Below are 19417 nucleotides of genomic sequence, written 5' to 3'. Positions count from 1 at the left end.
GAGATGCCTATCAATCCTGCTTTGAAAGATTCCTAGGGTCCCTTTCCATTTAATTACCTTTTGGACACAATGTTTTTGCATGTGATTAGCAGTATTTTCAATACACCTGAAAACTATTTTTTCCTTTTCGAGTCTCTTTAAAGATGAATTACAATTTATCGGTCACTGTGCATGACATCACATCATATACAGTCAGTCTGCTTATAAATGTGTTCCCTTGGCAGAAACCAGTGTCATGCGGCAGCTGCATTTGCTCACAAAGGATATTTTCTCTAGTAAGTTAAAGTTTTGCACCCCCAAGAAGAAGTCACCAAATATAATGTCAGCTTGCAGAGCTGAGCCCAGTTGGCTGTAGAGAGAAGCAGAGGGCTGTACACAGTCCCCTTCTCCCCACATTCCTTCTCTTGGTCCAGTGTGGCCAGTGCTCCTGGGTAGAAGAAAGGGGTTTATTGTATGGCTCTTCTCATCCTTGAGCGTGTTATTCGCATTTCTGTAACTCAGCGCCTCAACACTTCCTTATGCACTCTTCTATCACGAAGCCTCAAATTAGCAAAAAAAATATTTGATGTTTTCTTTTTTAATGTTTTTTTCCCATGAGTGGGGGAGGGGCACAGAGAGAGGGAGACAGAGGATCCAAAGCAGGTTCAGTGCTGACAGCAGAGAACCTTGAATTCAGGAACCGTTGAGACCGTGACCTTGGCCAAAGTCACATGCTTAATGGACTGAGCCACCCAGGTGCCCCCAAAATCTGATGTTTTAGAGAGTGTTTCCCTGTATGTGTTAGGAATTTAACATTTCTTCCTATTTATATCATTTTTTTAAATTAGGATTGTAATTGGGTTTTGTTAGAGCTACAGTTATAGAGTTGCATGGGTTTTGAGAGAGTTTCCCAATCTCAATTTTCTTACTATCCCTATTATTTTTTAGAATGTAATTGTGCATTTCTTCCATTATAGCAGAAGCACCCAAAACTTAAAACCAGTTTTTAAGTTCCCCATGCACAGCTTTCTGTTTTGTAGGATAAATTACTTTAACTGTTATCTTTTCTCATAGGACCTCCAATTCATTCCTTTACAGATATCTTTTTGTTTCAACCCACAGACAAATTTCTGAAAAGGTCTGTAATGAACGTGGTTGTTGGGTGCCCTGCATTTCTCCCTTTGGAAAGATAACTCTTCAATTGGGTTCAGTTTATGTGGTGCAGGCGGCAGATTAAGCCCCAGCCTGAGGAATGGGCACAGCATCTAGGCCCAGCCAAAGTGTTTCATTCCCCTTGGACAGAGGGATTGCTTTAGAGATGGGCACATGGCTTAAGCCAGGCTAAGCATCCTCCCTTCAGGGACTTTTGCCAGCCTTGTGGGGAAAGATCCCATTTACTGGGATTATGAATTCCACAGACCATGTAAACTGAGAGCTCTCAGAGGTACTTTGTCACTAAATGGGGTGAGGCCGTCAGGGAACTTAGTCAAGTAGCACTGAGAGATGGAAGGAGGGGTAGGGAGAGGAGGAGAAAAAGGAAAAAGAGGAGGAGGAGAGGAAGAGGAGGGGGAGGAGGAGGATGAGGACGGGGAGGACGAGGACGAGGAGGAGGAGGAGGAGGGAGAGAAGGGTACATGTGAAACCAGCTGCACTCCTTCGACTTCTGGGTTACACAACACAGTAAATTTCCTTTTATGCTTATAGCCAAACATACTGGCCAATACAAACTGAGCACAGATTAACTGAATTTTTTTGATAAGTGTGTTAAAAAAATCACATGAACACTCGAATTCACAGAGCTTGTTATTTAAAATAAACATGTGGTGGGGGCACCTGGGTGGCTCAGTCGGTTAAGCGTCTGACTCTTGATTTTGGCTCCGGTCATGATCTCACAGTTCCTGAGTTTGAGCCCCGCACCGCGCTCTGCGGAGCCTGCTTAGACATCTCTCTCTCTCCCTCTCTCTGTGCCCCTCTCCTGCTCGCAAGCTCTCTCAAAATAAATAAATAAACTTAAAAAAATTATAAAATAAACATGTGGTGAATTGTTTAATAAAGCCAAAAATCTACTCTGTAACTTTTTAGTCATTACTTTAGCTGCTTTTTCTGAACCATCTCTCTTCTCATACAGAAAAGGCAATGTGCATATGGAAATACTGGGCAGAGTGAGTCTTGGCTTCTGCATTTCTTAGCTTTGAAAATATAGTATTTTTCCACTTTATGGTAACACGTTTTTATTTTGTGGTCACTGATGACTCCTATGCCTGCCCTTAATTGGGCTTTCTGTAGTCCTTATTGGTGCGGGTTTTGGTACTTAGGCGTAAGTGCTTCGTGACCCCCATTCCTACTAAACCTCATCTAAGTTAATGATTTGAATTCTCTCATGTTTTCTGAAGCATCTCTAAACCCACTCAGTTGGAATTGTACGGAGCCTGAAAATACAATCCTGCTATTCTATTTTCCGAACCATTGAAGATGATGGTTGAAACCCATGTGGGACACTGAATCCTACCAGAGCTGCTTCAAGTCCACAGTGTATCTTTCTGCAAACCAGAAAAAATCATCCCTTCCTAAGGGCAGACGTAACCCTGGGATGGTGCATATGGAAATGAGAGCAAGGCTGGGTTTCACCCCACTGGCCCCTGCAACTAAGCCCCAATATGTACTAGATGACCTATCATTAATCATGTTACAAAGACCCTTTTAATCTTCTTGGGCTGTGTGTGCATGAGCTAGGGTGTTGTTTGAACCTTTCATTGGGCACACTGGATAAAGGCCAAAGATTCAGGAAAACTGAGTAACAGCTGAGTGAAATTTCAAATGTGGAAGAAAAATTCAAAGTCAGAGAAATCTGAATTTATGGAAATATGAAACTGTATTCAAAGGTTTTTGAGTGGGGAGTGCCTGGGTGACGCAGTTGATTAACATTCGACTCTTGGTTTTGGCTCAGGTCATGATCTTGGAGTTCATGAGTTTGAGCCCCATGTCAGCGTCTGTGCTAACAGTGCAGAACCTGTTTGGGATTCTCTCTCTCCCTCTCTCTTTGCCCCTCCCCTGCTATCACTTTCTTAAAATAAATAAATAAATACACTTTAAAAAGTTAAATAAAAGTTTTGAAGTTGGACAGAAATGGAATTTAATTCCAACTTGGTCACTTAGCAGGCAACCTCACTGAAACTCCAATTTTTAAAATCCACAAAATAATGATAATTCACTAGAATTTCACAGACTCTAGACTACCTCAATATTAAGACTCTTCTTTATTCCAGAAGTTTGCAAAACGTGAAAAAAATGGCCAGGTGGGATGGCCAAATGTATCTTGATTTCAGAGGTGTTAAGACTAAAAACTGTGGTCTAGAATATACAATATATGGTAATACCCCTGCCCCCCTTATGGGTAATGGCTGTTCTTTGAAAGGATTAAAGGAGATAGCATATGTCATCTTCTCGGCATAGCACAGTCAGTGCTCAATAAAAGGTGGGGGGCGCCTGGGTGGCGCAGTCGGTTAAGCGTCCGACTTCAGCCAGGTCACGATCTCGCGGTCCGTGAGTTCGAGCCCCGCGTCGGGCTCTGGGCTGATGGCTCAGAGCCTGGAGCCTGTTTCCGATTCTGTGTCTCCCTCTCTCTCTGCCCCTCCCCCGTTCATGCTCTGTCTCTCTCTGTCCCAAAAATAAATAAACGTTGAAAAAAAAAATTAAAAAAAAAAAAAAGGTGGAAGCTGTTGTTGGGGTGGTTGTTAATCGGAGCTAGTGTCAATGAGTAACAAAAGAATACACTTAATTCAGGTCTTCAGAATCTAGCAGAATGACCTGGATGTCATCTTTCCCCTACTCCCAGATAAGATACTAGAAGCCAACATGCACCAATAGGTCTAGAAGTAAACCTCAAGAGAAGATCAAAGCACAGAAAATGCACACAACTGAAAATCTTCCTATTTGTTCTGCTGATGGAGACCCAGATCTGAGGAATGATTTTCCCAATGCCCAAATGTATAAGAGAAATGTTTAAAATTTTTTAAAATGTTTATTTATGTTTGAAAGAGAGAGAGAAAGAGCAGGGGAGGAGCAGAGAGACAGGGAGACACAGAATCTGAAGCAGGCTCCAGGCTCTGAGCTGTCAGCACAGAGCCTGACTTGGGGCTTGAACCCACAAGTTGTGAGATCATGACCTGGGCTGAAGTCAGGTGCTTAACTGACTGAGCCACTCAGGTGCCCTGAGAAATGTTTTTTTTTAAGAGTGTTGTTCAAATGGTGGGTTGGGGTCCTTTGAATTTGTAGTACAAGAAAAACCTTCCAGAGTGTTTTGTTAGTTTTCTAGTGTTTGGTTTTCCCCCTTACCTCCCGCTATAGCTACTTCTATTACATTTCCTATGATTTCTGAATTGACTTCTGATTGGCTTACTAGTGAAAACCCTTCTGTGCAGCATCCGGTGACATTAGTTTTCATTTAGGCCTGGAGAGGTCAGTAGAGGATGAAGAGGTGCGAAGAGGTGCCAAGAGGTGCCAGTCAAATTCTTTCACCTGCCTCCAAAGCAGCTGGTTCCTAGACTGGTCTCGAAGTGGGACTTCTGCCAAAGAACAGCCCTTCTATTGTTTCTTGTTGCCAGAGACAATGCTGCCAATCATAGAACACGGACATAGAAGAACGAATTCCAGAATTCTAGTAAGTGAGAAATGGCCTGGTTGATGCCACTGCTTCTAACACAGTCTCATTCTTTCCCCACAGTTTGGGCTCAGTAGCATTTTTAGAGATAGGATGAATGGAAGCAGGGTGTATGTGAATGTTTAAATGCACAGCCCATGTGATGAAAAGCAGTCTAATGCTCTTGTGTATGGGACAAGGAAATACAGTGAAGATAGCTCTCCTACACCAACAAAGACTCTACCTTTTTTTCAGGGAGATCTTAAATTGGCTATTTCTTCCATTTCTGATTTCAACTGATTCAACATCAGAATTGATGCAAATGGTGTACAGAGAAGGACAGAAAAGGACTTGGTGGCAAGAGTGTATCTACCTAGTTTGGGGTGGCTTATTATAAGAAAAGGAAATAATATGGAGGTTTTGGTTGACTTACGCCATGTAAAAATTGGATATTATGTGTTTACAGCTGAATTGCTAGCCTCCAAGAATTTTGATGATGAAACTTGAGTGGTAGTTCTTGATCACAATGTCAGAGAAAACCAGATTACCCAGGAAGACAACCTAAACGTGACACGTGGGCTGGTCGATCTGTAGTTCACAAATACAGCTTTCATTTCCTCTCTGCAGGCCAATTCCATGTGCACTCCACAGCATCCCATTCCTGCCCTGGGGTCCAGAAGCAGGATGTGGCACAGTTTGGGCGTGGAGCTGAGTCACCATCCCACACATGTGATGGTACATCTGTGCCAAGCTCCCACCTCCTGACTCTTACATTCACTAAGTCTAAGATTCCAGTCACTGGGGACTGAAAACTCCACTTGATTTAATTTCTCCCTAGGAAAAGTGCACTTAGAAAGGTCATTAATATCCTGAAACGTTTCCTTCAATACTGCCTTGGAGATTTTAAATTTAAATGTGTGTACAAGTTCCACGTTATACTTCCTTAATCTTAACCTTGTCAGAACATGTAGTAATGACCCCATGGTGGGCTACTTTTGGGGTTAAGCACCATGAGAGCTGGTTCAGTAATGAGGCTGAGTCTCAGTGATCTACTCACTGGGGCCCCCTTGGATCAAGAACACATTTGGAATTTGGGTGGCCAGGGGATGGGTCTTAGTCTGCTCTTTGCATAAAGTAAAGTAAGAGTGACACTGGCTTTATTAGGACCACTAAACTACCACTTTATTGGTAGCAGTGAATACTTGAATCTCAACATTGGTATGAGCTCTGCTTGTTATGATCCAGAAAAAAAAAACAAAGGTCCACTTGCCCAAGGTTTCTGCTAGCATATCTGGACCCTTTGTGTGTCCAGATCATCCTCTCTGAGAGATGAATTACAGCCATAGGGCAGCCTCTGACTTGCCTCCTCTTGAGAGGAAAACTGGATCCATGAACATATGATACTGGACCAAAATTATGGAGAATGCAGAATTATTTGTGATAACAACCTGTACTCAGAGTGAAAAATTATATTAGTGTAGGTCATTGGTGTCTTTCATCATGAGTCTATTTCATTAGTGTTGGAATGAACACTTTGGTTTTACTTTGGTTTAGTGAGTTAGATATTTTTCAAGAGCAAAACTTTGTATTACTTTTGGGGGAAGAAGCAGTTTATAAAAGGTCTTTCCCTCTTATGTCTCCAGGGATGAAAACAGACCACTGGGTTCTTTGAGTCCCACAAGACTGACGAGTTGGCCCTGGATATGCTGAGGCCTGATCCCCCTCCCTTCCTTTCAGGCCACCCAGCTGGGTGGGCCAGCAGAGCCCTGCTTCTGGGACCAGGCTGTGCCCCAGCAGGGTCTGCTTTGCTTGAAGTCCTGGCCCTGTTGAGGGGCACTTATCTAGAACCAATTTCCTTATTGTTTTGGCCACTGACCCCTCTGAGAATCAGATAAACTAGGGATATTTTCTCCAGAAAAATGTATGTACGCTTAATGCCCAGTTTTTTCATGTAGTTTCAGGCATTTGGGAATCCAGGTCAAGAAAGAAGTGTGTAACCTTTTTTTCTTGCCAGGGATCCTTCTGGCAGTCTGATGAAGCTATGGACCCTCTTTCAGAATGATAATTTTTAGGGTGCATAAAATAAAAAACTTTGGATTTTAAGAGAAACCAGTTATACCTGAAATAGTTATCAAAATTTTTTAAATTTTTGTGATACAAAAATATCAATATGATATGCTTTTATATAAATGCATGGAATTAAAAGATCTAATGGTGAGTCTAATAACTACCATAATTTTGAAGTACTGATGAGCATAAAAGATATTTTATGATATCTGCCACACTGCAATTCTACTGGTAGTAGGTGTTGCTGGTCCTACTGGGCTTGGCTGCCTACAACATCACTGTCACTGAAAGTATAGCTAAATTGCAGTTAGAGTTTGGTGAAAGCAAAGGCTCATTCCGCCTCATCTCCCTCCCCCATCCTAGTTCCTAGAACTTAGGTTGAGAACTCCTGAGACTCTAGAGATTTTCTGCATGGTGCTGGGCATGGCTCAGGGCCTGGCTGCCTCAGGTTGTAGAGGAGAACATAAGCCTCCTGTTTGGTGACTGAGTGCCCAAGGCCATTGTAATTTTCCATATTCTGTAGGAAAAGCCAAAGGGGACACTCACGGCAGCTTCTGTCCTCACTTATGGGGGAAGGGAGGTGGAGACAAGAGAGATGCAGGAAGTCAGCTGTGATCAGGGAGGTAACTTCTGCTTTCTCAAGCAGGAGGCAAAGGCACAAGGGGTCCCTCTCCAAAGCTGTCTCAGCCAGGGAGATGGGTCCTTGGGTATCTTCTAGCTTGGGATGAAGGAAATATTTTCCTATCACTTTGATAAAAATACAGGGCACACTTTTATTGAGTTTGCCTCCTGCCATAACCTCATCTTTCCGGGAATTCTCACCTAAGTGGGGAGCCCTGCTGGACTGCTTGTGTCCTGGGAAGGCACAGAGACTCATTTTCCTTCTCCTCTTCCTACTGGCTTACTGAATGGTGCCGAAAAATGCACACCTGTGCCAAAAACACTAAGTCTAAGCTTGGGGCAAGGGGTGTAAAAGTGTTTCACAGCACTTGAAAATACAAAACATTACTGTAATCTTGCCATTATGACTAGTTGAGCTATTGTTAAGGAACACTAGGGAAAAGCAAAACTTTCTCATTGGGATGCTAGAGCTCAGGCCTGCATGAGGATGAAACATTCAAGTTCAAGATGAAAGAAAACACTTTTCCTGATGGATGGTAGGAGAGATGACAAACTTCCAAGGAAAGGCACTTTCAGAGCGGCTTCCTTGGCAGGGGTCTCTTGAAGCTAGGCTTCATGGTTATTTGGAGGCACATCATGACCTGATTTTCACCAGGAAAATGGTCTGTGAAAGAGGCTTACACAATATCATCTGCTTACCAATTTTACTTCTTGTTTCATTTATACTTTCTCCCAGGGCCTTTGCTTCAGAAAATCTGGAGAGGACAAAAAAAAAAAAAAAAAAAAAAAAAAAAAAAGAATTTAACTTTTTCTGTTCATTTCAAATTATACTTTAAAAATAATAGATTCCAGAGAACTCTCTAAAATAATTTAAAATGTTATGGAAAGATATAAAATAGAATTTAAATAAATGATATATATTAGCATTAAAAATAGAGATAAAATTCATATTAATTACTGGTATCATGAATTTTTACTTCTCTATCCACCACGGAACTTTCATTTTCATATTCTGTAATTTATGACTTGCAATTTTGAGTGTTTTATGATGCAAGGGAACCAGAATAAAGCATGGCTGTAAGACTTTTGTATGCTGCTGTGTTCTATTCATCATAGTACCAAGATCCTATAGTTGTAGTCGAGAATGCATACTTACTATAACTTAAATAACATTTTTTTTTCTGAGTGTAAAGTAATAGATCAGAGGCTGGCAAAACTATAGCTGGTCACGAGACACATCCAGCCTACCGCCTATTTCTGTAAATAAAGTTGTACTGGAACACAGCCACCAGCATTCATTTATATATTGTCTGTGGATGACTTCATGTTGCACTGGCAGAGTTGAGTAGATGTGACAAAGACTGTACAGCCTGCAAAGCTAAAAATATTTACTAGCTGGTCCTTTACAGAGAAAGGTTTCTGACTCCTGTTATATGTGATGTTTAATCAGCTTTTGAAAATATGAAAAGAAGAAAAAAATCCCTAATAGCCCCTACCCAGAAATTAGCACATTTTGAGCTCCAGCCAGTTAAAAAAAATATTTTTTAATGTTTATTTATTTTTGAGAGAGAGAGAGAGAGAGGGTTAGGGGCAGAGAGAGAGAGGGAGACAGAGAATCTGAAGCAGGCTCCAGGATCTGAGCTGTCAGCACAACGCCTGATGTAGGGTTCGAACTCAAGAACCATGAGTTCATGACCTGAGCCGAAGTTGGACGCCCAGCCGATTGAACCACACACGTGCCCCTCCACCCAGTCTTCTTTATACTCAGTTTTGATATAGTTAAGATCATACCATGTATATGATTTTGTGCTTTGGTTATTTTTCACTTAGCAGTATAATATAAGTCCTTCCTCCTGATATTAGAAACTTGTCCATTATCTTTGATGGCTGTCTACTAGTCTACCAGGTGGTTGTGATGTTTTACTTAATGGTTCCTATATATTTTCCAACAAATATGCATGAGATGCCACTGAGAGCCCGACTTTGTGCTGGGAAAGTGGTATAGGACATGGCTGGCCTATGTGAGAAATATGCAGTCTGGTCCCCAGTACATGGCGGACCCTTAAGAAATGTCAGTCTTTCCCTTCTTTTCCTTTCTGCAATGAAATTTAGGGGGCAACGGAAAGTCTATGAAACAAATCTGCAATATGTGGCTACAGTAAATCATTATGCTATTGTGGATAACACTGGCCAAGCCAATGGCGGGGTCTGTCTATGAGTGGAGAGTAGTCAGGAAAGCTTAATGTACAAGGTAGGATTGACCTGGCTTTTATAGATGCTACCCACCATCATGCTACATTAATTGTCAACACTGGGTCAACTTGATTTTAACTATCTCCTCTCTCCTCATTCTCTCCTCACCCCGCAAGTCTTCCTGGATCCTAGGAAATCCCAGATATCATGTTATTTTGTGTGTAAATATTTTGGTTGCATAGGATTTTGTTAGAGGAAGTGGGAAGAAGAGGACATTCAAGGCGGGGAACAATGCAAGCAGAGGCTAGAGTGCCACGGCGGCTCTGTGCTTGATGGAAAAGTATGAATTATGTCACTGCTATTTTCCAAGTCTGGCTGCTTGGCCTGTGACTGCAGACAGGAAGTTTCCACGGAAGGGAACTAAATTGTCTCTCAATGTTAGGTTTCTTGGGACTCCGCCCCAGCTCCCTTGTTAGGGTGTTTAGGCTCATCATAGATTATGCATGTGCTCTTTTCAGCTAGGGCCTGTCACCTTCTGGAGAGAAGTGCAGTCCCTTTTGATGCCATTCAGATGGAGTTCGGGTCAGCAAACATTCATAGAAGTCACCGTGCTGGGCCCTGTAGGCTTGCACTGGCCTGCCCACTGGGCAGACAGAATCTGAGGTGTGGTCCAGGCTGCTCAGAAGAGGAAGGCTATTTTCATCCTTCAAATTCTGCCAAGTGGAGGGCCTATAATTGTTTGACTGTTGGCTGTGTCCATCCCCAGCTCCTAGAATTCCACAGGGTTTGATAATCCTTCACTGCTCAGTGAGTGATTCCTCTTAGTGCCTGTTCCATAGAGTTCACTCACCCATTTAGAAGAGTGTCGAGAATAAGGAAGATGCGAGAGGAGGGCTGGGAAGCTGATGAAATCCATGTCAGTTCTGGAGGAAACGGGAGTAGAAAAAGGGGAAGATATCCAGGCAAACAGGCAATCTCCATAGCAGCTGTTCAGAGGAGCCCTGAAGGGCCTGGGATGGAGCCCCCTGGCCTCGACAGTGCCCACATTTGTCCAGGAGGGCATGGGGGGGGTGCTGCTTCGTGCTGTGGTCAACCCACTCCAAAGAGCGGCCCTATGCCAGGGCTTGGCAGACACTGTGGGGGAAGCCACGAGCTGTTCCAGTCTCTCCCCTGCAGCCCAGCGCAGAGCTAATAAGGACTTTCCCACTGAAGAGGTGTGGGCTGAGGGCTGTCCTGTCTGCATGAGGCCATTTTCCCTCCACTCTGCAGTTGTCACTGCTCCAGGCCACCCCACCCACCCACATGTGTTCCTGATCTCCAGTTGTCAAGACAAACTCTTGACTAAGAAAGCCCAACCCTGAGAAGAAGCGGGGGTGGGGGGAGTACACGAGAGGCAAGAGAGATGAGAAAGAAGGTGACCCCCCATTTCTGCCAAGTTCTTCCTTGCCCACCCGCATCTCCACACCTTCTCAGCCCAAGCCTCCCACAGCCCCACTGCCTCCCTTTCCTCTGGCCCCAGACTAAATGCTGATCAGCAGGAAGAGGAGCTCCTGACTCCCTCCTGACCCCAAAGAGGCACATTCCCGTTAATGATGTGGCTCAGGGAACCAGCCTGTGTCCAAGGCGGCTGGAGCTGTGCTGACCTTCCCCAGGGCACGCTGCACCTCTGGACAACATCCTAAGCTCCTGTTCACTGGAGAGGAGGCCTGGCCTATGTCAGGGAGGCTGTGCCTTGGGCAGGGCCAGGGAGAAGGCTCGGTGACTCAACCTGTGAGCCCCTGAGGGTCTCCTCCTCCTGGCTGGAGGCATTCCTATCCGGGAGTCGCTGGCTGCACGGTCCATTGTGCAAGGGCAGCGTCGCTGGGGGCCGTTCCAGTGTGGAGGCTGGCAGGCTGTTCTGTTTGCTGTGTAGAAAAATCTCTACCTCGGGGCAAGGCCTGGGCTTGGAAGGGGAAGGAATGCAGTCCTCTGACTGCTGTTTCGCAAGCCTGGCTTCCCGTGACGCCCAGCCTTCACCAATCCCACAGCAGCCACCATGCGCCTGGCACCGTGCTGGACACTGTCCGCAGCGTACAAACCATTCTCCTTCCTGGCTTCCATGTCAGCCATCAGCCCCCGGCTGCTCCTTCTCTGTCCTCTTCCGCAGCTGTTACTTAGATGCTGGGAATTGTCAGGGTTTTGTCTTGACCCTCTCCCCACGTTACCTCTTCTCCCAGGGCACTCTACCACACCAGTGTCTTCTCTTATCATTCCCACAGACAGCTCCCATATCTGCACCCCAGCCTGCTTTATTTCCTGACAAATGCATTCTAGGAACTGATCACCCCCAACGAAAACCCCTTCCCTTCCTCCCACCTTTCCTCATCTCACTGCTGAGTACTGACACTCACCCAAGGGCTCCTGGCCAGGGACCTGCACCCCCTGCGCTACCCCCCCCCACCTCTATAAGCACCTTCACACAATCCCGGAGTCCCACCCATTCCCATCTATTCCCCACAGTATTCCATCCAGCTTCATTCCTACTCTCCCTGCCTCAGAGAAGGGGTGATCACATCACCATATTACCTCCACAGGCTTGTGTGGTTCCCTACATTCATACTACGTGCCTTCCGGTCATTTCCCACATTTAAGCCTGAGTGAGTCTTCTTAAATGCAAGCCTGACCTTGTTATTGTTTGTCCTGCTTACAACTCTTCAAGGGCTCCCCAGTGATCTCAGGACAAAATCCAAATTCCTTAACAGCGTTAACTAGACTCTTCATGCTCAGGTTGGTGAGGACGCTTCCAGAATCTTCTTTCACATCCCCTTGCCTTCCTAGGCTGGTCCAAATGGCCTCAGTTCCATCAAGTGTCACATGGGCTCACCTCAGGGCTCCTCCCTTTGCTTGGAACGTCTCTCTTCATCTGGCTAGTGTCTGCCTAATCACGCAGTTTTGCTGGAGACGTCTCTTCCTCTGGACGGCTTTTGAGGGCCATGCAAGTCTGCAACAATGTCACCCCACATGTTCCACAGCACCTTGAACTTCTGTCATCACAGGTGCACTGGATCAGAATTGCCTGTTTGCTTGTTTTGTTCCCTTTTTCAATATTGTAAGCTCCCCGAGGATAGTGATCACATCTATTTAACACATACTTCTATCTCTGGAGCGTAGAACAGGGCACATACTTAGTAAGCACTCTAGACCTAGCGGTAAAATACAAGGAGCAGCATGTGAGCAACACGTCACACACAGGCACTGTGTGCAATGTGGAGAGCACTGGGCTGGGGATCAGAGACTAGGACTCGAATGCCCTGCTGGATCTCAAGTTTCTTGTTTGCAAGATTAGGATGAGATACCTCTCAGGGATGGCTTGATGTGGGAAGTACATGCATACAAACGTCCTTTGTAACTGAATTAGGACCACTGCCTGGCAGTGTAGGCACCCCCCTGTTGCGGGATCGACTGTGAGGTGGGATTGCATATTGGAAGCAGCAACTACAGACAGTAATGATGGGTATCATCTTCTCAGCAAATCAAAGGGTCAGAGAAGGGATCCTTTCAAGTCCATGGTCAAGGACACCTAAGACAGTTGCTAAGTTTCTCATCTTTAGGGGGAATGAAAAGGATAGGGGTTGAGGTACAATCTTATGTAACTTCCAAGACCAGCTCCTGGAAGAATTCCATCCTGCCCTTGGTGTGTGTCAGACACACATACATCATTGCTGGGGGAGCAGCTGAGGAGGCCTGGCACCTGGCTCTGCCCCAGGCAGTCAGAACCACAGATAATTTGCTGGGGACCATGGGCAGTAGCTGCTTTAACTTATGGGCTAAGGGGAGGAGCTGGTGTTCATAAGCCACTCGGTCTCCATGAGCCTCCACTGTCTATTGTCTGTCACGTCAGCTGGGCTGGTTTCTTCAGGTCAGTGTGGAAAATATGCCACTGGAGGACAAGGGGTTCCTATGACACCTTTCCTAGTTTTCTTGTCTAGGGCAATTAACTTAATATGTTGATTATTCACAGAGTGAACATCCAACACTCTTCCCTGCCAGAAAGGAAGAATGGGCCTGCATCTATGCCATTTCCCTCCTCTGTAGACCTGTCCCTGACATGGTACTTTGGCTGCCTCTGGCACGTTGCCATGAAGATCCACCTTTCATTTCCCTTAGGCTTTAAAAAAACAAAACAAAACAAAACAAAACAAAAAAACAACAATATTTCTTTTTCTTATTCCATCTTGTTTCCCATCAAGATGGTGGTCCCTTCCCATCTTCATGGAGCTATTCCTTCCCTGAGTCTAGAGAAGCCTGCTGTCTAGCTTCTCCTGTTTCTAGGAAGGAGTTCTCGAGCAGTTTGCTTGCCTGCTAAGACTTCCCAAAGTCCATTTCAAAGTGCATTCTCAAGCCAAAGAAGTATTTTTGAGTACTGTTTTTGTGGCCAGCACCATTTTAAAAACTGTGGGAAGGCTGAGAAGATTCGACTCTAATCTCTGCTCTCAGGGTTCATAATTCTAGCTCAGGAGACAAGGTGTAAATACAAAAAACAAATGGAAAAATAATAAAGGTTAAAATTGAAGTCTAATAGGAACCAGGGAACTCCTATTTGTCATGGATGTTATTTCCAGATGGTGCCACGAGATTTCTCTCCAGCCTGGGTCTAGTTTTCCTATTGGTTCTATTCTGTGCCCGAAGGATCCAACTGAGTGAAGGGGCGCTTTTCTTGGTTGAGTTCACATTATCATTGCCTTTGTTTCCAATTGCAGTTAATCTCCCCATTTATTTCTTCTTTTGTTATTTAATGGAACTCTGTGACTGAGGGATTCAGTTTGTCTCCAAGATCTGCCACAAAAGAAAGTCAGCTGTGTGGTGCCTGGGCGCTGGTGTTTGCTGACCATGGGGTCTCCAGCCTCTCTTCATATTATTATATACTATGAGGATGAGTCATGCCTGAAAAATGTTGTGATTTTCAATTGTAGTTGTCCTCCACTGAAAAATCCAGCTTAAGAGTTGGCTCGCACGCTCTAGTTCAGCAAAGGGTAAACATCCTATTAATGCGTCAATGTCTTTGTTTCTGTTGTCACAGACAGGCAGCAGAACTGCCCCCGCAGACCGGGGGCTAGGGCTAAGAGATGCTAGAAATTGCCTGGGAGGACAGCAAAGGGTCTAGGTAAGATGGGGAAGAAAATCTTTCTATGGAGTAACAGGGACGTGTATGTGACAGCTGCTGCTCCACTCCTCCTTCAGCTCCAGCTCAACTCGCACTCTGGGTGATGAGGGATCAGAAAGGATCCAACAGTCCCTTCGTTTGGGCTCAGACACTCGCTGCCATGGGTTAGAGAGGCTGAGCCGGCGCGAGGCTCATACGTGGGGGCAATCAGTCCCAAGCCTTTCTGGACTTTGCCAAGGTGACCTCCCAACATCGGAACCACTGATGGCAGCTGCGTGATGTGGAAAGTGGAGAAGTCCCTGTCAGGCCAGGTCACTGGGTCCTTGTTGCCGGGGGCTACCTGAGAATGAGACTTGCTCAGAGGAAGTCTAGAAGCAGTGACTAAAACCCTGTGGCGCATGTCTGCATTCCTAGGACGTGGCCAGCCCTCCTGCAGATGGTCCGCATGGGGCTCCCAGTCACCAGAGGGAATGGCAGCAAATGCATTGAAGGGGATCAGGGTGACTATAGGAAGCAGTCTGCAGGGCGTCATGGAAGTCACCCTCATCAGCACCTGTGGGGCCCTATTTCAATGTCTGCTGTAGGGGCCCTGCTTTATAGTTACTCGTTTTCACAGAAAAACATTTTCTCTTAGTCCTCTGTCTCAAGCAGTTACGAGCATGTAATACCTAGTAATGGAATGCTCTCCATGAATGCAAACAAAAGCTCCAATCCTGGGAAAGGGGTAGATCCTGGGTTACACCCCCCCAGTGCCAAATATTCCTTTAATGATTGTTATTACAGTAACATTAAACAGACGCAGACATTTTTAACATGTGGACTGGTCTCTTGACTTTTCACTTGATTTTAAAAGGACTGATTTAGTGCTGGGAAAAGCCCTTTTCAGAAGCAAGCTTTGTGCGAGTTTCATTAATTCCCTTGCTCTATGGCCACAAGGAAGATGGGACCACCAGGATAACCAGCCCATCCTACGTGACTGGATATGTTCCAGCCCCAAATACAGGCCATATTTAATTTTCTCCCTTCCTTTCTAAATGCATCAGCGTCAGCCCCGTTCTGCTTCATTTTTCTCTCCGGGCTCACCTCACCCAGAGCTTTGATGTCTCCCTCCCCAGACCATCTCCCTGAAGCCTTGCTGTGTCAGTTCTTCCCCTGGTCTTCTGTCTGTCTGTCTGTCTTTGTCTTCACGGGTTTGCTTCCACGGCCTACAATGTTGGCCAATTCTCTCCCACTCTGAAACAAACTTCCCTTCTCCTTAGGTGACTCCCCTTATCCTCCTTCGAACGTTTGTTACCTATCACAAACTTTTTGAACATGTGTTCGCTCATGCTTTATTTGCTCACTCCCAGCCCTCCAACACGTGGTCTTCAGTCACCTGCTTGCTCCGTGCACTTGGTCCAGCCTCCCCTGCCTCTGTGTCTGTCGCGGCTGACACCACCCACAACACGCTTTATGGAGCCGCCTCCTCTCTCGGCTTTCAGGACAATATATTCTCCCAGTTCTCCCCTGCTTCTCTATCTACTTCTTCTCAGCCTTCCTCCCCCACCACGTGCTCTCCCTCCTTGCCCTTTAGAGATTTCCTGCTGCTTCTGCCCTCTAGGCCCTTATGCCTCCACATGTTTTCCTGAGCTTGGCCACTTCTTAGGCTTCCTCAAAGCATTTACAAGCATATAACTCTCAAACCTGGATCTCATTTTGTTTTATTTTATTATTTATTTATTTATTTATTTATTTATTTATGTTTATTTTTTTTTGAGAGAGAGAGAACAAATAGGGGAGGGGCAGAGAGAGAGGGAGACACAGAATCGGAAACAGGCTCCAGGCTCTGAGCTGTCAGCACAGAGCCCAATGTGGGGCTCGAATCCACGAGCCATGAGATCTTGACCTGAGCTGAAGTCGGACGCTTAACTGACTGAGCTACCCAGGTGCCCCTGGATCTCATTTTAATTCAAAGAATCATTTTTGAAAATTTACTGTGTGCTAAGATCCAGAGTCACGTGTGACTTAATTTAAAAGTTCACTGTCTAGAACTCTTTCTTCTGAACTCTAGACCCATGCACCTGGCAGTCTTTCTGTTTGCTACAGTTTGAGGATATGCATCTAATTCACAGATTAGGTGAAACAAGTTATATACCATTAAGTTTTTTTTTTTAAAGGGTCCAGAGGCCAGCTTGACAAGTATGTCAGCAGATGCTGCTGCCTGCTCTGCTTCCGGCTGGAGAACATACCAGAAGCCTCTGCTGTGCATGTACACTTCCTTTGACTATCAAGTGCAGGACTTCCTCCCTCCCCCCACCGTCCCCAGACCAGCTGGAGGGTCTAGAGTTCTAAGACTATAATTTGATCTACAGACTTTTCTCCTCGTCTTTGGAACAGTATGATATCGACAGAGTCACAGGCAGATGAGAATTAATGTAAGATGTGAGAATGGTATACAAAGTTAGTTCCGTCACTCACAGACCCTGGCCTTGACTTACCCCAACAGTACAGGGATGGTGAGGCTCATGTGTAGGAAAGTCATGGACACAACTCAATGTGAAACTTAATACATGTCTTGCCTCTCTTCCAGAGTTAGGTCGGACAGATTAGGGAGGACAGAGTAGTAGCAAGTTTCTTTGAGGCTCGCCCGGCGAAGCCTCGGGGGACCAGCAGCTCCCTGAGCCAGCCTTACCTCTGCTTCAAAATCTGTTTGTTGTCTTCGATGGTAACGCTGTCAGCGTGGTCCCTCTTGAAGATTTCAAAAGCTTCTTGTCGTCCTAATGACATTTCCTCTCTCATCACTGTTTGGAGACACAGGGAAACGGCCTCAGTCACAGCATCAGGATCCCATTAATTTCACTGTCACTTTAGTTAGACCACAAAGCCAGCCCTGGCTCCAAGAGGCTCACGGCAGAGAGGCTCCTGACCAGACAGGTGGCCCCAGGCTCTTCCAGCTGGCCAGCGACCCACCGAGGAGGCCCTTCCAGGGACACCCTGCACCCTGCAGGGCTGTGCCTGCACATGCATGTGACTTGTAGGGGGTGGAGTTTGGAATGTCGGGTCAGAGGAAATGAAAACCAGAGCGCCAAGCCCTGGATTGCTGAGAACATCTGTGAATGCACTTTCTGCCATCATTCAGTGCCACATTTCTCCCCGTTTTCCTGTTATGCCCCGTTTTGGTTTTCTGTTAAATTTCACGTTGAATTTCCAGGCATTTAGTTAAAAGAAGTACAATACAGACTGAAAGATATAGAATCTAGAAAATTCCGCTCTTGGTGTTCATCTAACGATGCATCATTGAAGCCCCTAGTGAGGGGCCTCAGCTCTTACTCAGAGGTGAGGTTCTCCATTGCAAGATCCAGGAATAGATGGTGATGGAGGCCCCTAGTCCATATCTAACTCCTGCGTCCTGTGTCACCATCACCACTATGGGCCAGCCCTTCACTGTTAGGCCCTGCTCAGGGGCCAGATTCTGAAACCCAGAGTCAGAATGGCCAGGGACCTTGGAGTGAGCAGGTGACATTCCTGCACTGCAGCCCTCTTCCTCCTAGCCTCCCAGAGCAAGAGGCAGTGCAGGTATGTGCCTGGGACTCCCTCGGTGACAGCTGAATTCACAGCTGGATTTGGGATGAATCTATGGAGGTTTTTTGTTTGTTTGTTTGATGCCTCTTTTAAAAACATTGGTTCCTGTTCCCCATGTTTTCATCTGGTTAATTCTACGTACCCTTGAAAGCCTGGCTGAGTGTTACCAACCCCACGAAGCTTTCCCTGAGGCCCAGGCAGCAAGAATCCTCTTTCCACTATCTACCTATCAATGTAGCTGTGACACGCACAGCCCAGTAGAAGTTGTCACTTTACATGACAATCCTTTCTGGGGACATGCACATTTCTAGGAGGTACAGATTACATTTTTGCAGATCCCTGGTGCCTTGTTCAATGTCTGGCATTTAGAAGGTGCTCATCATATGTCTGTTAAGTGAATCAGGTCAGGAATGAGCCAGGAGTGACAATGAGCCTTGTTCTAATTGCCACATGAACACGCTCCAGGGTGAGAGGGGTTCGCGATGAGGCCCCCGGTTCTGGAGATGCATTCATACGGGCCACATACCACATCTCCTCTTGCCTGGAAAAACCCTGCTGAGTCTCATCACCCAGCCTCGGGGTGAGGAACAGGACCAGCCCATCTGACACCAATTTAATGATTACTGTTGATAAAAATAGCACCGTGAAGAATGTCTGAACGGTGAGGCACACAAGACACCCCACCCTTTTCCAATCAGAAGCAAATGGGCACGTCTCAGTTTTGTCTCCACATCTGTCCTGCACACTCCAGAATCGGGTGGGCCTGGGAATGGGTTTGTGGGAGACTCGGAGAGAGGAGCCCCCGATGCATGAGAGACATTAACTGGAGGGCACTTTTTATCCAGTGGAGCCCACCAGGAGCCAAGGGACTCACGCCATACCTCTCCCCGGCCCCTGGTCTGTGCCAGTTCTGGCGGTGTATGCTTTTCACTGCAAATTAAACGGGAACGGAGAGGAGAGGGAGTGAGTCTCTTTGGAATGGGGTTGCGGAGGAGGAAAGCTCTGCGGAGACCACATGGGAGCCTGCCTGCGGGATCCCCCAAATTGCCTCCCACGGAGGAGGTGATGAGAAGGCTTCCACCAACTGGCAGTAGCAGGGGGGAGCGTGGGGGGGAGGGTTGTCCGAAAAGCTGCAGTGAAAGAGATGGGTTCATGGCCTCTTCTCTCCCGGCTCTGCCTTCTTTTGGAGCTGACAGTCCAACTTGACAGCTGGG

General features: G+C 46.0%; 1 protein-coding gene across 1 annotated transcript in view; it reads right to left on the bottom strand.

Moving 5' to 3' along the window:
• Positions 1–19417, bottom strand: part of KIF6 (kinesin family member 6) — a 380232-nt gene that overhangs the window by 72367 nt on the left and 288448 nt on the right. Inside the window, exons 14-15 of the mRNA XM_047103038.1 lie at positions 17314–17422; positions 8006–8061 (exon numbers count right to left, since the gene is read on the bottom strand). Coding sequence (XP_046958994.1) covers positions 8006–8061; positions 17314–17422 — 165 coding nt within the window. The remainder of the gene's footprint in view (positions 1–8005; positions 8062–17313; positions 17423–19417) is intronic.

This window comes from Lynx rufus, unplaced genomic scaffold (genome assembly GCF_022079265.1).
Source record: "Lynx rufus isolate CCGP_SWC_20201006 ecotype Redwood Valley unplaced genomic scaffold, mLynRuf1.p SCAF_6, whole genome shotgun sequence".
Taxonomy (NCBI): domain Eukaryota; kingdom Metazoa; phylum Chordata; class Mammalia; order Carnivora; family Felidae; genus Lynx; species Lynx rufus.
The sequence above is the reverse complement of the archived record's forward strand: the minus strand, read 5'-3'. Positions and strand labels throughout refer to the sequence as shown.